General features: G+C 40.6%; 1 protein-coding gene across 1 annotated transcript; it reads left to right on the top strand.

The window, feature by feature from the left end:
- Positions 1 to 981: 981 nt before the first annotated feature.
- On the top strand, positions 982 to 14,227 carry LOC109030180 (MD-2-related lipid-recognition protein). The gene is made up of 4 exons (XM_019041012.2): positions 982 to 1,191; positions 11,478 to 11,609; positions 12,873 to 13,039; positions 14,106 to 14,227. Exons 1-4 carry the CDS (start codon positions 1,092 to 1,094, stop codon positions 14,184 to 14,186), a joined length of 480 nt encoding a protein of 159 aa, XP_018896557.2. The 5' UTR covers positions 982 to 1,091; the 3' UTR covers positions 14,187 to 14,227.
- Positions 14,228 to 20,534: the final 6,307 nt, after the last annotated feature.

The following is a 20,534-nucleotide window of genomic DNA, read 5'->3' as shown; positions in this document are numbered from 1 at the left end:
CCTTTTAATTACTCCGTCCCAAACAGAAGTGGAGCTGAAGATTGTTGGGGATCCTTTTGTACAATCCACTCCTGTAATAATCAACTTCTAAACATTTTTTAATCCCGTATTTAAAAGACTTCTACAGTTTTTTGCAGTTCTTTCAAAATTAGAGAAAATGGACATCATTATTGTAACTTTTCAACTTTCGATTTCCTGCCGTAAGAAAAAGAGCAGCTCAGAGTGGAATCTGCAGCTGTTGAATATTCTAACATTTTTGGACAAGTAGCATCCGAAATATTTATATTTATGGTAAAACTTAATTTTAAAATAAAAATAAGTTCAAGACAAACCACGATGCTATTCATTTTATGTATAATTAAATCACTTACATGCCGAAGCTTTTCGAGACCCCAGGTCCCATCATCAGGGCTTACATAACACAAGGGCAACACAAGTGAACTTATTTTTATTTTAATTTTAAGTTTTACCGTAAATATAAATGTTGAATATTCGTTTATATTTTTCGGTCGCATGTCATTTTTTCCGTGACATCTCGAGATGAGCCCCAGCGCCCGTATATCCCAACAAGTCCCAGGGCTCCGCGTTAAGTCGGATTTCCGCCCTTAACACCCTTTGATTTGGCGGCCTCCGATCTCGTTCGTAGTTCCGCCGACTCCACACCGTAACCCCCCTTCGAGGTGAGCCCTAGCGCCCGTATGAGCTCACGCTTCGCAGAGCTCACGCCAACTCGGAGTCGCGTCCTTACTCCATCGCAGAGACGATTCGAACGTACTTCTATCGAACGAAACTATGTGCATTATGACGTGAGCTCTGTTATGCATCGATTCTTATGGGTCTCAGGGCTCACGGCTCAATGCACATAGTACCGTTTGATAGAAATACGTCCATTTATCGGAAGCGGACTATCGCGAGCCCTCGCTCGCGTGACCCTAATCGACGTAGGTCGATCAGGTCGCCGGGAATGAGCCGAAAAGCAATCAGCCCGAAAATCAGTATTCAGTGCTCCGTGTACGAAGCTGGACCGGTATCCCAGCGCCGCACAACCAGTGTGATCAGTCATCCCCGCCGATCCGCGACCATCTATCAAAATGAACTACTGTCTAGTCTCCGTTGTTGTAGCTATAGTTTCGTGCTTGGCCCTCGTCCGCTCGGAAATCGTCCCGTGGACACCGTGCCCCGTTTACGGCAGTGAGTAGAGAAGCTTTACTTTGACTTTGCGCGCGCACCTTCAGGGTGATCATCAAAAGTGACCGGATCCGTGAAAAGGGACCTTATCCTCCAGGAGAAAGCTTTTCAATGGAGCCTTTTTGCCTACTACTGCCGTGCTAAGGATAACGGCGTATGAATATTTGAGAACTGCCAAATTTTCTTTGATAAAACACGTTTTTACTGCAGCATTCATACATATTTTTCCTTACAAATTTTAGATATTTTAGATTAAATCGTGTACAAAGTTGTCTGAAAGTTATGGAAAATAATATTCGCAATTTTCCCAGTTAATTCGGTTTTAATCTGAGGAAACTTGGCAACGTCCTAAGGCTTATACGGCGTTCTTCCTTAGCATGGCAGCCTAAGGTCCCCCAGCGGGCTGATTGTTGATATTGATGGATATAGCTGTAGACAAAGAAGACGAAAGGGATATGCAGGAATCCTATTGGTGGAAGCAGGTGGTTGCAATGGACACAGGAGGCTGGTAATAGATCAACTAACGGCAACCCACGGGAGACCCCATAGTTAGTCCATCCTTAGTCTTGAGAACTACCCATTTCAACCAATAGGATCGCTCCATACTCCGTATGCCTTCTTTGTCTATCGCTTTGTCTATCAATTTCAACAATCAGCCCGCAGGGCAAGACCTCTTGCATTTGTTTTATTGGTGCCAGAGACCCAGTGGCAAGTCGACTTTTAATTTTAAGTTCCATTGTGAGCTGCCTAAGCATTGTACTGACACCATTGAATGACCTACAGGCGAGCTTTAATGTTCAGCATGGAGAAAAATATATGGCTTTATAAACCAATTAGTGGGTTCTATGGAACACCACTAACAGTCGTAAGTGAACTAATGATTCTCGGTCTGTGAACTACACGAAAGTATCTCGTACCATATACTGAGGCTTGTGTTATTAGGTATGTGGTATTGTAGGTTGGTGATATATTGTGGTATTGTGGTATGTTGCCTTCACTACTATTAGTGGTGTTCCACTGTTCCATTTGAATCACTAATCGGTTTATAAGCCGTATAGCTTTTCTTCAGTTGGTTGTTTGCTGCAACAGGGAGATTAATTGTTTGGGGATTTTTGTCAGTATGGAAAGAGAAACTGCGATAAGTCTAAATGTCCTCAGCACTCCCGAGCTACATAATCCTCTTTGATTGTTTTTCGCTTGTTTTATATGCATTTCCTATTGATTCTCATGACCGTTTTGCAAAGTTCCGAATGTCCGATTCCGTGCATGTTCGTGGCGTTTGCCGATCAAGTTGATTTGGCGATCCGGGACAGCGTCAGGTCACGTGAAAAGCTCATTTGTGAAAGCATGCATTTATGCTAATCAGCATGTTGATTGCTGCCTGAGGGTTTTCATCATCACTCTCATCGCCCCAATCAGTTGCGATGCTTGCTCTAAACTAGCGTAATCCTCCAATGTAATGTAATTCTTCAAGGTGTATTTACACTGCTTTCGAGGAAGACATCCGATCCATCAGTCGATATGTTCTAAATTGTAAGACATTTTCTAAAATCCTCGAAAAGCCCGCGTCAGACTCCAATGCTTCAGATAATCGTACGCAACACACGAACCTCATGTTAGAAACAACATATCGACGGTGAAATTACCAAACCACGTATCTAGTTTGCGGTGTTTAAAAATCTTCGCTCACATTTTATTTTTTTGAAGTAGATCAAATCAATATCATTCCTTGAAATTTTCACAGAATTTTCTCCGCACGAAGAGGAAAAATCACAGTTTTCAAGACTGGACGTTAAGTAGTTTTTCATTTAAAAAATAAAGTAGGACAGGAAGTCTGCGACGTCGCAAACCAAGATACGTGGTTTGGTAGTTTCACCGTCGATATATGCCTCCAGCTCCGTTGATAAGTGTTTTTATTAATAAGGAAGTGATGGGAATTCCGTATTATAAGTGTATAGTCCATGTGATGGGTAACGCTTCGAAGTGAATTCTCTAGCAAGGTCGAAAATCTCGAAGGACGATTCGTGACAATCACTCGGAAGTTACTTTCTAAGATATCAACTTACTTCGTCGTTTCCAGCACGAAGGAACGTAACTCCATTCTAAGGTTGCCAAATTGACTCGAACAATTAATTTATTCTACAAAAATGTACGTAAGCAATTTTTATCCAAAATTGGTTGGTTTTTTGCCTGGAATCTAGAGAAAAATCAGGGAAATTTCCAGTCAGAAATGCCCGAGATTCTCTTGATTGATAGGCAATTTTCGAGGGGAAATTTGGCAACATTGAAATGGAGTAACGTTCTTTCGTCCAGGAGACGACGACTTGTCGATCATATCTTGTGCGCTATGATCGGACGCATCGTAGTACGATGAGACTTGCACGGATTTTCGGTTAAGTTCATTAAAACCCAGAAATTATTAATGGATCTATCAAGCACTGAGACTAAACGTTCAGTAAATAAAGTTTGTAGCGTTGCATCATTAGTGAACATGGATTAATCCTGACGATTCTATGGTGTTTCTAACGTCCCATTCCCATCATGTTTACTTAAGACGAACGAATCAACTCTACAGTTTTGCTTGAACGATGCGACTATTGTCACCTGAGGAAAAGAACCGTGGAATTTCGTGAGAAATTGCGTCGTATAGTGGCTTCGCAATCGAAAAATCACGTATTTCTTCCCTCGAGAATCGAAATTCCTGTCTTAAAATTTCACCTTTGAAATTTCTGCTCTCAAGATACCACCAATGTTGTTCGAGAGAACTCGTTTTTCTTACCTTATTAGGTATATGAGGGCGGATCGATGTACTGAAATGAACGCATTCTCTGACGCGTGAAATCTCGGTGCCTCACTAATGAGGTTGTGTATCTGGACATACATAAATTTTCCCTCTGGCTACGCGTCAAAATCAGGGAAATTTTGGATAAAATTCGTCTGGACATGCTCTTGTAACAAATACAATTATTGTTTGAGTCACTTGTCCAATCTTGAGATGAAGTTACCTTCATTTGTCTGGAAAACGGTGGTAAATAGTTACCAAAGAAGCAGATTAGGTATGAATGTCGAGCCCTTGACTTTGTTCCGATATTACCGACAATGAATGATTCGGAAAAGAGCCGTGTTGAATGTGTAAAAATTTAAAAAAAAATTGTCTGAAGAATTAACAATAACGTCGAAGCGTACCTATAAACGTCGTCATTGGATTTCATAATTTCCATACGCAATGAAGACATTGCGATCACAAACACTGCAGTTCATGGCAGTTAAATTTTAAAAGTTATTGCTTGCGGACGAGTCAGATCCGTTGAGATTTCTCAATAATCTCGGTCGGAACCGTTCCTGGACCATTCCCATAGGAAATTGCAAGTAGATCGGAAGAGTCTGCAAAGCTTTACATTTGAAAAAGTATTTTTAAAAGAAATTTCTGAGGTAAAGAATAATTTTGTTATAATCTCAATCGAAAACTGGAAATTCATAAACTGGAAAGCGCCATTTGGTGTTGCCAAAATAGTGCCGCTGTTTTCTCATGTAAGGGAGATTCAATTGCTCAGAAGAACAGTTCGTTTCTCAGAAATTTAGACTAAAATTCAGTGCAAATTTTCCAGTGAAACATTTACGCAGCGAAAAAATTTAGATTTTTTCAAATGAATGACACAATGCAGAAACCTGATGAAGCTAACGGGGTTATCGGAGTTTCCTTTTCTTTCCAATCGTTAATATTGCAATAATGACGTTTAATACGAGCGGTGCTGTAAACTTTCTTTGCCGAGCTGGGGATCAATGAAGGCATTTCTTGGTACGAGGGTGCTATGAGACTTCCAATGCTGTTAAGATTCTGCAACATTCTTCTCTAGTTGCAAACAACTTATCCGACAGATCTCCTATGAATTTTTCCCTCACACTCACAAAAAAGGAGGTGTTTGTATCAGGGCTGGATTAAGGAGGTGGCCACATGGGCCGCGGCCCATGGCGACAAATTTAGGGGGCAGCAAATTTTGCATTTTTTTTTAAATGTAGGTATAAAAGAAATCGGATTCAGAAAAAAAATTATCAATGAAAAAAGGGGACAAAATCTCTCTTTCCTGAGAGCATAGTAATTTCTAATTTTGTCGTTTTTCGGTGATTCAAGAGATAGCATCTTTAATTAGTCGGGTTAAGAGCGGAAACAAACACGCAATTTCGCCTGGAGCTCATCGCAGAGAGGAATGATGACGAGGACTTGCGATGAAAAGGACAAGCCCTCGGCGCAGCGGTCGGCATGTAACACATATTAGCGCCTACAAGACTGCATGAATACTTCACCCATTGCGCCAAACACAGTGCGGTCAGGAGCGGTTGGCGTGAAACGCATAGCGCGTACAAGACTGCAGGAATACTTCACGCATTGCGCCAAACACATTGTGATCAGCGCGACGCAGCGGTGGAAGTTAAAATTATTAAAGCACATTTATTTTTGTTCTTCCATAATATTTTGGTTCATTTCTTATAAATGGAGAACCTTGTCCACACAGAGATAGGTTTACGGAACTTAGTTTTCGCGCAAAGTTCCGTGAAATTTTGCTGGTAGTGTCGACAGGGCTTTTGCAAAAAAAAGTATCCAACACAAGTAGGTAAACGCGTCTAATGCACCCCTCTCCCTCCGGTACGTTTACTTGATGGTTTTTATTGATGTTTCAAAACGAATGAGAAGGGGGCGGCAAAATGCAGGCGGCCCATGGGCGGCAAGTAGGTAAATCCGGCCCTGGTTTGTATTTCGGAGATCTTGGCTTTTTTTGATGGCGTAGGTCGGCACGGACGACTGCTATCATCGAATTTCTTGGAAATGGTGTAGTTCGTGGAAAAAAGTCATTCTATATAAAGTATTTGGGATTATATCATGACTGATTTAAACAAAATAAATCGGACGTTATGGTCCGTTTTTCATACTTCAAATTCTGGATTTTCGACGCCTTGTTTTACTGTACCGACTTACGTTACGGGGTAAAGAATCCTCATTATGCAAACACCTTCTTCTTTTTTCTCTATGCTTTCACCTGAATCTGCTCCGAGTTCTTCCCCAGCATTGCAAGGAAGTAAGTCGACTGTGAATGAATTTCATCTGCCGTAAACATTGTACGAAAGTCCACAATCGTAACATCACTGTAAGCCTCATACGCCTTTCAACCGAAGCTGTCAGCAATTTTCTTTAGACGAACCAGAAATGAATTATTCCGGAAACAATTCGTCGGCCGCCATTTGTAACGGAGCCTGACCATGACCATGACACCGGGTGGCCAAAAATTGACACGCTTCTATCACTGCGAACTGCAGGCGCCAATCACACATACCACCTTTCCATGGCCCAATTTCGCAGTATTCTTTGAGCGTGCTACATATGTATTTGTTTCTCACATTCGATTCTGAATAAAGGTCACCGCGCTATCGCTAACCGATATCGAGTCAATCGTGCTTCATTCAGAATATCCACTTAGCCGAGCAGCCAATTAGTCCCCTTTTACTTGGATACTTGAGGGTTAGGCTCGTGGTTTTCGGTTCGACTGAGCAACCCTGAAATTATTATCTAACGGCTCGACTCATGACGTTCTGAATTTCTCAGGAAGCTAGGTCAACGATACTTATTTATCACGGCGTGAGTCGAGCTCCTCTCCGTTTTTTTTCCTTACATCCGACATTTTTTCCTGTTTATGATTCCCAATGAGTGTTAAGCCGTCTATTTCTCCGAAAAATTGCGCCTTTGTTTTAATCCGTGGGAAAAAAGTGAAATCGGGATCGCGATTTTGCAAGTTGGCAACACTGGTTTTCCTCCAATTAAAGTCACTCAGAATATCGATTTATCGATTTTAGGTGAGGCAACACGGAAAAAAAAGAATCGCAATCTGAACTGTACTCCTGGCTGATTTTTGCGCCTAATCCAACTAAAAGAGCAGTCACACCGGAAACAGATGGTGGATCCAACCACACTCTCGGCTGACTCAATCGTATAACTCCCGCTGAAACAACTATTATAAATGGCCCCAAAATCAGCCAGTAGTATACTTAGAATTGCGATTCCTTTTTTAGTGCAGCTGCCTCCCGAAGAATCGATAATTTTACACGTATTTAATCGGAGAAAAAACGGTGTTAACAATGCTCAAGAATGACCACTGTACTCATCGCTTCCATACTGAGGGTAGAAAACTTCCATCACAAGGACTCAACTTTGGCTCTTTTTGAACACTGAAATTTTTCTCTTCGGTTAATCGAAGTTCGCGGCCATAGGAATCGAATTTCGGTTCCTCAACTTTGGTTTTTCATACAACCGATGAACCGTTAAAGTAAGCGAAAAAATGATAGAATTGCCTCTGCTTTGAGAATGAAAGTTGGGTCACGAAGACTGAACCTCGAGTTTTATTGAGCACCGATGTTTTCCAGTTCAGATGAGTGGAGTTTTTGGTTACAGGAATCGAATTTCGTTATATCGGAGCGTTAAAATGTTGGTTTTCAATATAAACCAAACAGTGTTTTTCCGTGTCTTAGCACACAACCATACATGCGATTATTAACCAACTTACTTACTTAATACTTTATATCTTTGCAAAATAAATAAGAGAGTGGCAAAGGTACTCATGACAAAGACGCCTTATTGAATTCTTAATGATAATCTTTGGCAGATTGACAGCAAGGTCAGTTTAAAGAATGATTCTGAAAGTTGACTAAAAAGCATGTTTTTTTATCCAGGACCATACTTTTCTCCATCCCTTATTTTCCCTCCGCTGGGGCTGTTAGATCCTTTTTATCCTTTTATCCATTGAATTTTTCTCATCTAGTTCTTCAATCTTTTTCAAATTTCAATCTTTGTTAGGGTATTAATTGAAACTACTAGAGGTTTAATTCGGCCTTGATCTTTAAGAATTCGGCTGATATCCAATATAATTTCTGGCCATTTATTGATAATTCTTTTGGGAGACTGTGGTTTCTGCGTACTTATAATCCAGTTATGTTATTCCTCTTTGAATTCCTTGTCGGTTTAATTCAAGCTTTTGTTTTTTCTGTTTTATTAACCCTTTACTCTACAGGAATTTAATTCACTTCTCTCGGTGATTTCGTTATTTTATCTCGTGATTGTAATGAGGTTTTTTCTTTTTCATTCGTCATGAGGCTCCCATTTCTCCTCTAATCACTACGTAAGAAAGTGGCCTTCTTCATACCAACATAGATAATCACTAATAGCCCCTAAAGTCCTCATTTACATACAAAAAAAATCGTTACATCACAGAAAAATGCATGGGCCGATCGCTCGGTTTTCTATGTCGATTGAGTTCATACAAGAATTTCAGCTCGTTGAAGTGAACTTCGATACGCGTTATGAATCCTCTCTCTTTTAGTTCGGTGGAATTTGAGAACTTTATCCCATGAACCAAAAGTCCGACTCAAACGATACAATTTTTTCCTCGGTGGGAACGTAAATTCGGTGGTATATGTCCACGGGGGTGCCCTGCGGGCTGATCATTGAAATTGATAGACAAAGTTATAGAAAAAGAAGACTTTGGGGATATGGAGCGTTCCTATTTGTTGTATACATGAGTGATTCCCTTTGACCAAGGGAGAAAATGATGTATCAACTGTGGGGTATTTCGTGGGTTGCCGTTAGTTAGTCTATTACCCACCTCTTTTGTCCATTGCAGCCACTATGCTTCCACCAACGGGATCACTCCATACCTATTTTGCCTTCCTTGTCTACGGCTGTGTCTATCAATTTCAATAATCGACCCGCATCTCTTCGTGAAACTCAATTTTTTCCGGGGCTCACGTGTAAATATAAATACGGTCTTACATCAGAAGATCGTCGAAATGGAGGAAGAGATTTCACCAACTCGCGAGAGTCACAACTGCGGGCTGATTATTGAAATTGATAGACAAAGAAGACCAAAGGGAAATAAAGCAATCCTATCGGTGGAAGCGGGTGGTTGCAATGGACAAAGGAGGTAAGTAATCGATGAACTGACGATGGCAACCCACGAGGGACCCTGCTGTTTGTCAGTCATTTTCTCTCTTGGCCTTTAAGAACCACCGACTTCAACTAATGAGATCGCTCCATACTCTCTATGTCTTCTTTGTCTATCAATTTCAATAGTCAGCCCGCTGATTTGCATAAATTCAACGATCTTGTCAGCAATGCGAACTGTCACTATGAAGTTGGTTCCTCTCTCTTCAAATCACGTGGTTTTATGATGGCATGTACGTCGTTTTGGCGGTGCTGTCCATGAAGTCGGTTCCTCTTTCCGAAAATCACGTGGTTTTATGATGACATTAACGTCATTTTTGCGGTACTGTCCATGAAGTTGGTTCCTTTTTCCGAAAATCTCGTGCACGGAAAAAACGAGTTTAGGATGGGGCCCTAACTAGAGGTAGGGCAGTGAGAGGTAGCTCACGTCCCTACAGATTACAGGCACGAGACCTCCATGAGCTAGTTGCGAACGCTGCCACCGACTGGGTTTTGAGGTTTTAGTTACTGCGCATGCGCGCGCATGCGCAGGAGTAGCGAATAACGTCATTTCTCGCTGAACGCCAGTTGAGGACTGATGCCCGTATGATCAGGTGTCATTGATATGCCGAGAGGGGGAATTGCACTCAAGAGGCGTAAATTCGCCGCCTCGATTATCGAGGCCTCGTAGCCTGGTGGTAACGCGCTGGTCTACCATCTCTGCGATGCGAGTTCGAATCCATGCGAGGGCACGGATTTTTTACGCTCGGCGTCGATATGGAGGTAGGGCTGGACCCTACCTTCAGCTTGGGCCTGACCCTCCGAGGTTTAGGTGAAGCAATTTCACCTACCCGGGTTTGGGGCCGGGCCCTGCGCCGCAGTACCCGATCCTAAACCCGTTTTTTCCGTGTGGTTTTATGATGGCATCTACGTCGTTTTGGCGGTGCTGTCCATGAAGTCGGTTCCTCTTTCCGAAAATCACGTGGTTTTATGATGACATTAACGTCATTTTTGCGGTACTGTCCATGAAGTTGGTTCCTTTTTCCGAAAATCTCGTGGTTTTATGATGGCATCTACGTCGTTTTTGCGGTACTGTCCACGGAAAAAACAAGACTAGTGTTGAGCACTACTGGCCGTTTAGTGGGGAGTAGTTGAGGGCTGGCGTCTAAGCGCTGTACAGCTCAACACCGGAAGGCAGTACAGGTGGGCACTGAACATGAGTAGTGCTAATCAGATGCCGCGAGACGTAGTTGCGCTTAACAGGTGTAAATTCACCCAAGAGACGTCGGAGTCACGATAGCCTGGTGGTAACGCGCTGGTCTTCCACCGGCGCAACCCGAGTTCGATCCCAGGCGGAGGCGTTTCATATTTTACGCTCGCTCCAAAGTCACTTTAGGGCTTGACACTACTTCTTCTTTAGTGACCCAGCCTCGAGCTGTTTAGTGCCCAGCACTCCTCTGACTTGCTGGCTCCATTTGATCTAACCCTCGTTAGTACCCAGCACTAACATGTAGGTCCCAACCCTAAGCTCGTTTTTTCCGTGTCCATGACGTCGGTTCCTCTTTCCGAAAATGACGTGGTTTTATGATGGCATGTACGTCGTTTTGGCGGTACTGTCAATGAAGTTGGTTCCTCTCTCCTAAACTCTGTCGGAACAATATCGTGTTAATGCGGTTAAGGTCATTCGCCATTTTTACGCGAGAATCATCCCCGTCGATTTGATCGTATTAACTCGATGTTGGGTTAGATTTTATTTCTGCTTCTCTCTACAGAATGGTGTCATAGTCAGGGAAACATTGAGTTTGCGTTAAAACCAAGTTTAAACCTATTGCATCTTACTGTCGTTTTTTCGGAACCTCAGCTATATTTTTTTTCCGTCCGACTAATTTAAGCATGATTTTAAATACGTTTGGGGTATTCAGCACGAAAACAATGACGTATGTCCTAAAACGAACCAAATTTAGCGGATCTACTTGAAAAAGATTGTCGACTTACTTAAAGTTTTCTTGATCTCGATTTTTTGGTTATTTTTAAAAAATAAAATATTCCATCTTAAGTATGGTCTTTTAGGGTGAGAAGCTTTTTTTTTCTTTAAAGTATGATTACTCATCCCTCATCGCATCAAAATTCAAGAGTATTTCTCAGTCTATGTCAGTGAAAGAATTCCAATTATGAACAGGGACTACTCTACCTGCAATATGCAAGTTTCATCCAGCCAAAATCCAGATGTTCTGTAGCTGCCGCGACGCAACTAATAAATCGTCATTTTGTTGAAAAATTGCTCTGCGTTCGAATATCCTCACCAGGAATTGTATTTTTTCAGAAGCAGCCAACGAGACCAAACAATGTGATATCAACCAAGTAAGAATCAGCCCCTGCGTAGAAGCCAAAGATGGAAAACCGTGTAAAATGTACCGAAATACGACAGGATCCATAGAATTTGATTTCACTCCCTGTAAGTCACAATCTCATTTTTAACTCACTGCACATTTTTTCAGCCTGGGCTGAGTTTTCAATCAGCACCAAGTAATTGAACTTCCTGTGAGCTAATCGTGATCTGCACGTGCCTCTATTCATCATAGTTAACTAATAATAGAGTGCACATAGAGTCATCTTTTGTATGGTTTACTTCTCTACAGAGATTGAAATTCTTTATTGACGGAATTAGGATTTTTCGGAATCGGCTGGCGTCTAATGTCTACGATTTTTTATTTCATTTAATAGGATTCAAATTGTATACCGTGAAAATTCCAGGCGTGAATAAAGGGCGAGGGAGTAGAATGATTGAGGTACTCGATAGCACAATAACCGGGGCGGCCTAGCGCCGTGCTGAATAGTGTGGTTGGAATCTTTCAGGTGCGAAGGCATACGTTTGAATGGGGATCTTTCATGTGCTCCTTAAAACACTAATTAAAACTACGAGCAATGCTTTGAGCAGCTCAGTCATTACAGGTTATAGCGTACATACCCGTATGGATACTTCGGGTATAACGATATTTCCTTAATCCGTGGGCACACTGAGGAAAGGAGCTGTCGAAGAAGAGAGTATAACGAGAGAGATTCTCTGTCGCTAAAAACAATACTTCAGAGCAACACTAGCTTGAAAACTTATTCTCAAGTTCCTGCGGTTAAAATCTGATTCATGCTGTGTTTTAGATTTTAAAACGTCCTATAAACCCATACAATTTTTCATTGAATGGGCATCGATGGTAAAGGAGAACGAAAGCGCGTCAAAAATGGTCTTCTTGTTGTTTTGAATTTAGGTCCAGGGCTCTTGACCCTCTATCTACGTGTGTAGAGTCTTCTTTTTATTTATGTAATGTGTAAGTTTCCTGCAAACCATGCATAATGGGGCATATCTCGAGTTAAGGAGCTTTCAAAGGAACGACTAAACATTACGCATTTTGAAGCCGGAAAAGAAGTTACAACATAGATTAGCTTGAAAAATGTCTACCCGCGGTAAAAATCTGATTCATTGAAAACTATCAAATGGCTCCGCGTTACACTTAGTGAAGTATATTTAGTATGGTAATGCGTAAATATTGTCAAAATCATACACATAGGGTAAAGACCCAAGAAAGAAACTTTGTAAGGAACGACCAAAGCCTTCAGTATTTGACACCATCAAAGATGCAGAAAGGAAATTATGAAGAAAAGTGTATTAATACGTTTTTGCGGTTAAAATGAGGCAGATATTAATTGAATGGGTCCGTTTTAGATTTCTCCGGAGAGCAAATCGGCGCAAGAGTGTATTGGGCGAGTCTTCTGGACATCCCTTTCCTGGACATGAACTCGGACGGATGCTTGTACACCACGTGCCCGATGGAAGCTGGCAAGAACTATACTCTGAAATACGGACTCCTCATCCGTGAATCATATCCTCCTGTAAGTCAAATCTCCATATAAGGGATGCGAAATGAAGCGGCATTTTTTTTTAGTAACTCGTCAACGGGTTCAAGAGAATAGGATGGGCCGAAACCAAACCCGAACATTAAAGACTGGAAAAATATGACTTTTGTTTCAAATTGCTTCCCTTTCAGTTCGCTGAATTGTGTGTTTTAGCCTAAGGTTCAAAACACGACAGCCTTTAAATTCTTCGCTAACCACACTACAATTTTATTTTATTTTTTTATGTTTTATACATTCGTTGAATATTACTTTGAATATAGTATTTTTTATGCCATGGTAAGCCAGCATACGGGTTCGGCCGTCGTATGCTTTTTAGGTGTTTTACTGGATGTTGTGGCTATTTCTTTCATATCGCCAAAATACGCCCGACCTTTAAAAATTACTAGACGAATGAGAACACCCTATAAAACAGTGAGAAACAAGGCTATATAAAATTACAAAATTTCACTTTTACCTTCTATGTTGGTAAGTATTCTAGGCATAAATCTAGAAAATTTCTGGTATGGTGAATTTATAGTGCTAACAATTATTGGTCTCAAAGGCTGGTCCTCTTTATGCTGTTAAATGAGACCATGCTTTTTTGCTGCCTGTGCGCTACCCTGGAACAGCTGTTTGTAGACTTCTGACGTGTAACCTCACGGGAAAATCGTGCTCGTTTCCAACACAAAATTCTATGCACGTTCCATGGCGCTCAGTTTGTGACGCTTTGCGCTAAAAGTTTGAACGCCTTCAGATATTTGAGTGTGCTACTCCGGCCTCTCTACTGCAGGAATAGTTGCATCACTGCAGGCGCTGGCACCAGCATTGTGATCGAAACGCACTAACTTCCTAAGATCTGTGAAACCTTTTTTGTTATCATGTGTTAACATGTTTACCTCTCAAACCGGCTGGCGTTAATCCTGTTGGGATGAAAGCCCCTCTTATTCTACCACCTCTGACTACTTTCCGAAATTACTTCTCTTGTTACCACAGTAACAAGCAGCTGGTCGGTCGGCACCTCAATGTTGTCTATTCTAATGCTAGCAATATGATTCTGTTGCAGGGTAACTACCCAATCAAGTGGAAGGTTTGGAACGAGAAGAATGATGAATGTTGTTTTATGTATGCCGTTAAACTTAAGTAAATATTTATTTTCGCAAACAAAAATAAAACCACAAAAATGATCGTTGGTTTTTTCATTGATCCTTCTGTTTTCACCAAGCCGATCAGGAATGACTCGAGACTTTCGTGCGGCTTTTCTCGCTTCTGGAATGTGAATTGGACGTATTTATGCTAAAAGGAACTACGTGCAAGTGAAAAGATGGGGTCTACTCGTGGAATTATGTGCAAGTGGAAAGATGGGGTCTGCTCGTGGAACTACGTGCAAGTGGAAAGATGGGGTCTGCTCGTGGAAGCTGCATAAGAAACAGTGTAAAAGTGGATATAATTCCTTTTGAGAAAATGGAAAAGCGGAATTTTACATCGAATCAAAAGGAAATGACCGCTAACCCGTGAGCCTTGGACATGTAACAAGAGCCTTGTGGACAGGGTTCATGAGTTAATGAGTCCCGCCACCGATTTCCTCGTCTTGCCCGGTCTCGGTCATTGCCGCTGACGTCACTGGCGCTTTTAAAGTCCAATTCATTCTCATGGCCCTCAACTAACGAGCACACCCTATATCTTTCCACTTGCTCACAGTTCCATTTAGCATAAATACTTCCAATTTAAGGGGGCATAGGTGAGTTTCCCATACATTAATACTTTAAACAAATCAGGTAGTTGTTACTGTATGTACCATCATTAATATAAACTTTGAAGGATTCAGACTTTCAGCGATTCTACCTTTTTCTATTTCACTCGAGAGGTTGCCAGATTGTGCGATGAATGTGAATATTTTACATGGATTTGAATTGGGAATAGTGCTAAAAAAGCAACTTATCTGGCAACAATAGTCCGGGAGGGACGAGAGGCTGCCTTCCTGGGAAAACCCATGATTTAGCCGGAAATGTCATTAAAACAATTCATTACGTTTAAAGCATCAATTGTATACTAGAGGAAAGCTATTTTAAAATAATAATTGTAAATGGACACAGATGCTCCAGAAAGGGAAAAAGGAAAGGGAAAGGAAATGAAATGAGGATATGAATACTAATATGCAATCAGAGAGAATATAACAAAAACATCAGAGAAATTTATATGCGATGAAAGTAGGTATAAGAAAGAACACGAGTGGGCTCATTGCGATTCGGAACTCGAACTATACTATCGTTGAGCAGTTTTTAGACCCCTGCCGTGCCACCAATAATCTTCTTAAGAGGTAAAAATGAACTTTTGCCACTTCAGCAAGTCAAATCGCGGAAGGAGATCCATGGATTGTCTTTTTCCGCCACCCGATGGGATGACGTCCCAGTCAAATGCGTTTTTGAAGAAATGATCGATCCCCATCATCGCTTCATCTCCACACATCTATTCACGTGCAAATGATGGCACGCTCCGGCAACAAGGTTCTGTGACGAAAATGTTTGCCTCCAGAGTCTCCAAAATGTATACATCTTAGTGATCAAATGTCCAATCACTGAGAAAAATGGCTCGCGGAGCGAGTGATCAAGGGCTCAGGGGGCGCAGCCCCTTGGCTGGCCGTGACGGCCGCGCGAAGCGCGTCCAGAACGGCTAGTATTTTATAACATCCCTTTATTAATAATCATTCCACACGATTTACAATTTCCATGTATCGTCACCTTCTGCCCAAAGTATCATGAGCGCCATGCAACGTTTACAATTTTCCGCCGTCATTTTATTTTTATTACAGAGAAATTGTTGGTTGAATCTTTTTGAAAATTTCACCGAATTTTATCGGCAACACAAAGAAAATTTAGTGAAATTTTCGGACGGCTTCGTTGAACAATTTGCCTGTAAAAAAATATAATGGCGGCGGAAAGTTTTAAACGTCGCATGGCGCTTGTGATACTTCGGCCGGGAGGTGACGATATCAGATTAGCTATTTGAATTAATCCTCGCGTTTCATGACGGCGCACAGCGGATCGAGTCAATCGGAAAGGTTTATAACATCAGGATTATCCTCATACTTCTCAAGGAAATATTCCTTGAGCATAGTAAATGAGCTTTCATCTTAAGCATTCATTATAACCTTTAGCTCAGAAAACATATCATTGAATGAATCCATTGGTACTGGATCTCAGGTGCTCCATCCAACTTTTGATCACATGTCATTTGCATAGGAGGGGAGAGAATGACTGAGAAATGCCGATGGTCACAGCATTGATGAGAGCTGATGGGTCATCATCTGTAATTACTGAATTAAAGGTTGTTATTTTTCTCTCCGGATTCATCCGCTTTGCAAAGTTTTGAAAAAAATTGAAGAGTGATAGCTTCCGATTTATAACGAATCAGATGAGTGACCGGCCATCCTCGCTGGTTTTCATCGACCACCATCACAGTCAGAAGCTGATACTTACAGAAAAAAAAAATAAATAAAATATTAAGAAAAGGGAAGTATGCAACAAGAAAAAAATAATTAAATATATACATAATGATATAAGAATACTGCTGTACCTCAAAGAGCTCTACTGATTACCCTGAGATTTAATGACAGCATCCACTTTTTGGATGAGGAGGTCTTTTCCTAAACGATTAGATTCACGCCATCGTGCGTTTAGTCTTCTGGTTGAAGCCACGTATTTGTGATAAAAGACACATTTTTATTTTTTCTCAGAAGGTTTAAAAAGTTTCCATTAATTTAATGGATTTGTGAGTTAATTGTATCCCCGCCCTGGCGTCCGACTCTTTTCGGGAATGCAATGCAAATAATCTTTTTCGAGCATTTAACAAGTTCACGCACGTTAATATCATTAAACGCTTCCTTTATTTGCTCAAGGTTAAAAATTTTGGTGGACAATGACCAGATGTCATTTGTCCCTCCCATAGTAATGAGAATATCATTACTTTAGGAGCTGCCTTTTTTTACTACCTCATTGTATAGGGCGCTTAGCTTCAAAAGATTGTCCACGGACTAACCAAGATTTATCAATCGTTTGGCCAAGCTCCTGTCGTGGCTATCAGTTCGTAAAAACACTCGAAACATTGTTCTGAAAGAATTTAAATCAAGGGAAAAAATAAAAGTTCAAATAAAAACTTTGATTGAAAACAAATTGAAAATGGGTAAAGAAAAACCAAAACTTGTAGTTATTAAGCTAAATACTAACGGAGTTCAGGAATAACGTGCAAGCTACACAGAAGCACTTCGATGACTCCTCTGAGGCCGACAAGGGACGAGCTTCCATTGGAACATTGGAAAATACGCGAGCCTCTCTCAATTTTAGCTCTGCATTTTTTCTTCAGTTTAGTTCAGCTTTTAGCTTTATTGAAATCAATTTTACAAAACTTGCAGCTCACAACGTAGCAACCACCACTTGAATTACATACCTTAGCATGCCGTTTTTGATTGTACGCTGTTTTGAAAGACTTCTTACACTGTAAACATGCAGGAACCTTTTTCAGGGTTTGAGCTGCAGTTTGATTCATGACGCGTGCAACTTTCTTCTGTGAGAAAACAAAAGCCTGCATCAGCTTCAGATTCTCAACCAATTTTGTGACAGTTGAGTACTTCCTTCATTATTGATTTCAACATTATTCTCTGTGCCAGAATTCTTTGTTTCAACGTTAGTTGAAAGCTTCTTTTCAACTGAAGTCTGATTAATATGTTGGTCAACAAGCGGGACTTCTTATTTTTTTGTTTCTTCAGGTTCCATTGCAGCAATTTCGAGTTTCGATATTTTGTTGTTCTATTGACAAGGTGCTGCTTCGGCCTTTTGATTCCGCTTTTCAAATTCACTGGTGGGACCGCAGTCAGGTCCTGTTTCAGAACCACTGCTTGATTCTTCCGCGACACGGGACACGTCTTGTGCCAACTTGGCAGTGTCCCGACTGAAGAGCTTTTTTTGTAAAAAAAAAGCTTGAATGCTTGAAAAAGCTTTGAAATGAATTATTGTTTACTAACATAAATAATAAAATTAGTTTGGCTAACATAATATTTTTCTATTTTTATGATTTCTAGGCTTTTCGAGATTTATGATCCTTATAGATTTTTCTTTAATTTAAATCTTAACTGATTTCCTACTTTCTTGATTTTATTATTAAGAATTTCCGAGTTTTGGTGTTTAAACTCTTTTATTGTCTGTTTATATATATCTTTATTGCAACTTCTAACTACTGAATTTATTAATTTTTATCATTATAATAAAATAAAAGTCAGAGTTTTTATATTCATCTCTTTATTTTTATTTATCCTGATTATTAATATTTTAGGCTTGGTTCCTTATATTTTCTCTTGTTCTGCACATTTTGTGTTTTCTGTTAGTTTTGGATTTCCCTTTTGGTTGGCGTTTTTAATTTTGGGTTGATTTAACTTTAATAGTAAATGTTTTTCTCATTTAGTTCCTTTGGGTACTCCCCTAATCTTAATTTCTTTCATAGTATTAATCGAGACTGTGAGAAGGTTAATCCGGCCCTGGTCCTCGCGAGCCCTGCCAGAGCATGGGTGCTCTACTTTTTTTCATGCAGAATTCCTTTTTCACAGCACCATGGGATCAGTGCCTAAGTCACCAATTTCAATTATCTCTTCAATTTTTGGAACCATCGCGTCTTCAAGAAGGGTCAGATTAAGTGGACCGTTGAGGTTTTGCTTAAGAAAGAAATGACCAAGAATTCCGCATACCAAACATTAACTTTAACGGGGAACCGAGTGCGATTTTCGCGAAATTCGTGCGGATTTTCCGTCGCTCAACATTGGCAATTATTTCGATTCATCTCAACATTAAAAAAAAATGTGCTTTCGTCACTAGAAAATATTTTTTTAAGATGCCCGGATCAGTACGAATGAGCTCCTCCACTGTTTCGCAAAATTGAAGGCGCCGGTCAGGGTCTTCCTCGTTTATTTATTGTTCCAGTTTTACACTAATAAATAATAATAATATTTATCGAAAAAAAATTTACATTTCCATTGAGTTTCTTTTCAACTTAAAAACAATTTTTACTTATTACAAATTATACATATACGTATAGCTTATTGCATATGAAACAATGATAACATTTGATAAATAGAGTGGCTTGACTGAGCTGTAGAAAGAGTTTAATTTCTTTTTTAGGACGACGGTTAGTTGAAGACCTGAGCTAGAAAAGTTTCACATTCTCAGAGGCTCGACTTACCAATGGCTAACTATGGAATGAGCCGTGGGAAACACAGCCCCAGATTCCAGGAATTAAGGATGCTTGAGTGGAGACAGAGCGGCTAGAAGTGAGCATGAGTGAAAATGTCTATTTTTGAATTTCATAGTGGATGAAGAAGAAGGCAATTTCTTTGTAGATGACGGGTTCTACACCGAAAAAAAGAGTTCGGGGAATAGTCAAGGAATTATACCAAAGTTAGGGGAAAAATTAATAATAAGCTAATTTTTGGTATAGTGAGTCCTCATGACCCCCTGAGTTTCCCCGAAGAAGCCCTCATCGATAGGGTGACGGCTTTGGGTTTTATTGGGGGGGGGGGGGGGGGCAATCGGTTTTATAGTCATAACTCGAGAACGGTTGCTTATATCACTACTTAAGTCGGTCCTCCATTTTCTTCATGTCCTCTAAGTATACGAGGCAAGCTTTTGTATACAGAAAATGCCCACTGGCTGCGAAAAAAGGAAGCATGTTTTGAATAGTTTCGACATGCAAATGCCAATCATCACTTCTCTCGGTGGCTGTAAATTTGTGCATCAGGGTTACCATTAGGAAATACTGAGACCACAATTACGATGTTGGACGGTTTTAGGACATTTCGTCAACGATTTTTTGTCCGCGCCTCTGTTTTTTTCCAGTAATTTACGTCCACGCGTTTTTTTCGGCACGGGAGTTTTGGCCCACGTGCCAGTTGAGACCCAAAGTTAATTGGTCCACATGTAAATGCAAACGACAATTGCTCACGACGTTTTTGGATGAAAATGTAAAATGTCTTGGAAGAGGGAGGGTTTGCTTGTTTTTTTGTTTTGTCTGTTTGGTCCAACGGAGAAACATATATAGTTGAGAGTTTTGGTAAAAATGGGGGAGCGTCAATTCCATGATACAAAATTCACTAATACTCTCTACACTTCTTGGTGTAACAGGACTTAATTATCTTTCAAGAAATTCCCATACCTTTTCATACCTGAACCGGATAAACCTCTATATTTGCCTCAGCTAAAGGCTCTTAGATTTTTCCTGTGTACGATAAGTATCTTGATTTATTTGGGAGGAAAGATCTGTACTTTTAAAGGATACCTGTCATTCTTTCTTAATACGTTCAATTTCGTATAATACTGTGCAACACCTCTGTTGTGAAATAGTTGCTTCAGGCGCCGCCGCACGGCGGGCGGGCGGCCAGCGCCAGCGCGTAACGCGCATTGGCGCCTACAAACCTAAGTGGATACTTCAAGCATTGTGCAATGCGTGAAGT

The sequence above is a fragment of the Bemisia tabaci genome, chromosome 7, assembly GCF_918797505.1.
Source record: "Bemisia tabaci chromosome 7, PGI_BMITA_v3".
Lineage (NCBI taxonomy): Eukaryota > Metazoa > Arthropoda > Insecta > Hemiptera > Aleyrodidae > Bemisia > Bemisia tabaci.
The sequence above is the reverse complement of the archived record's forward strand: the minus strand, read 5'-3'. Positions and strand labels throughout refer to the sequence as shown.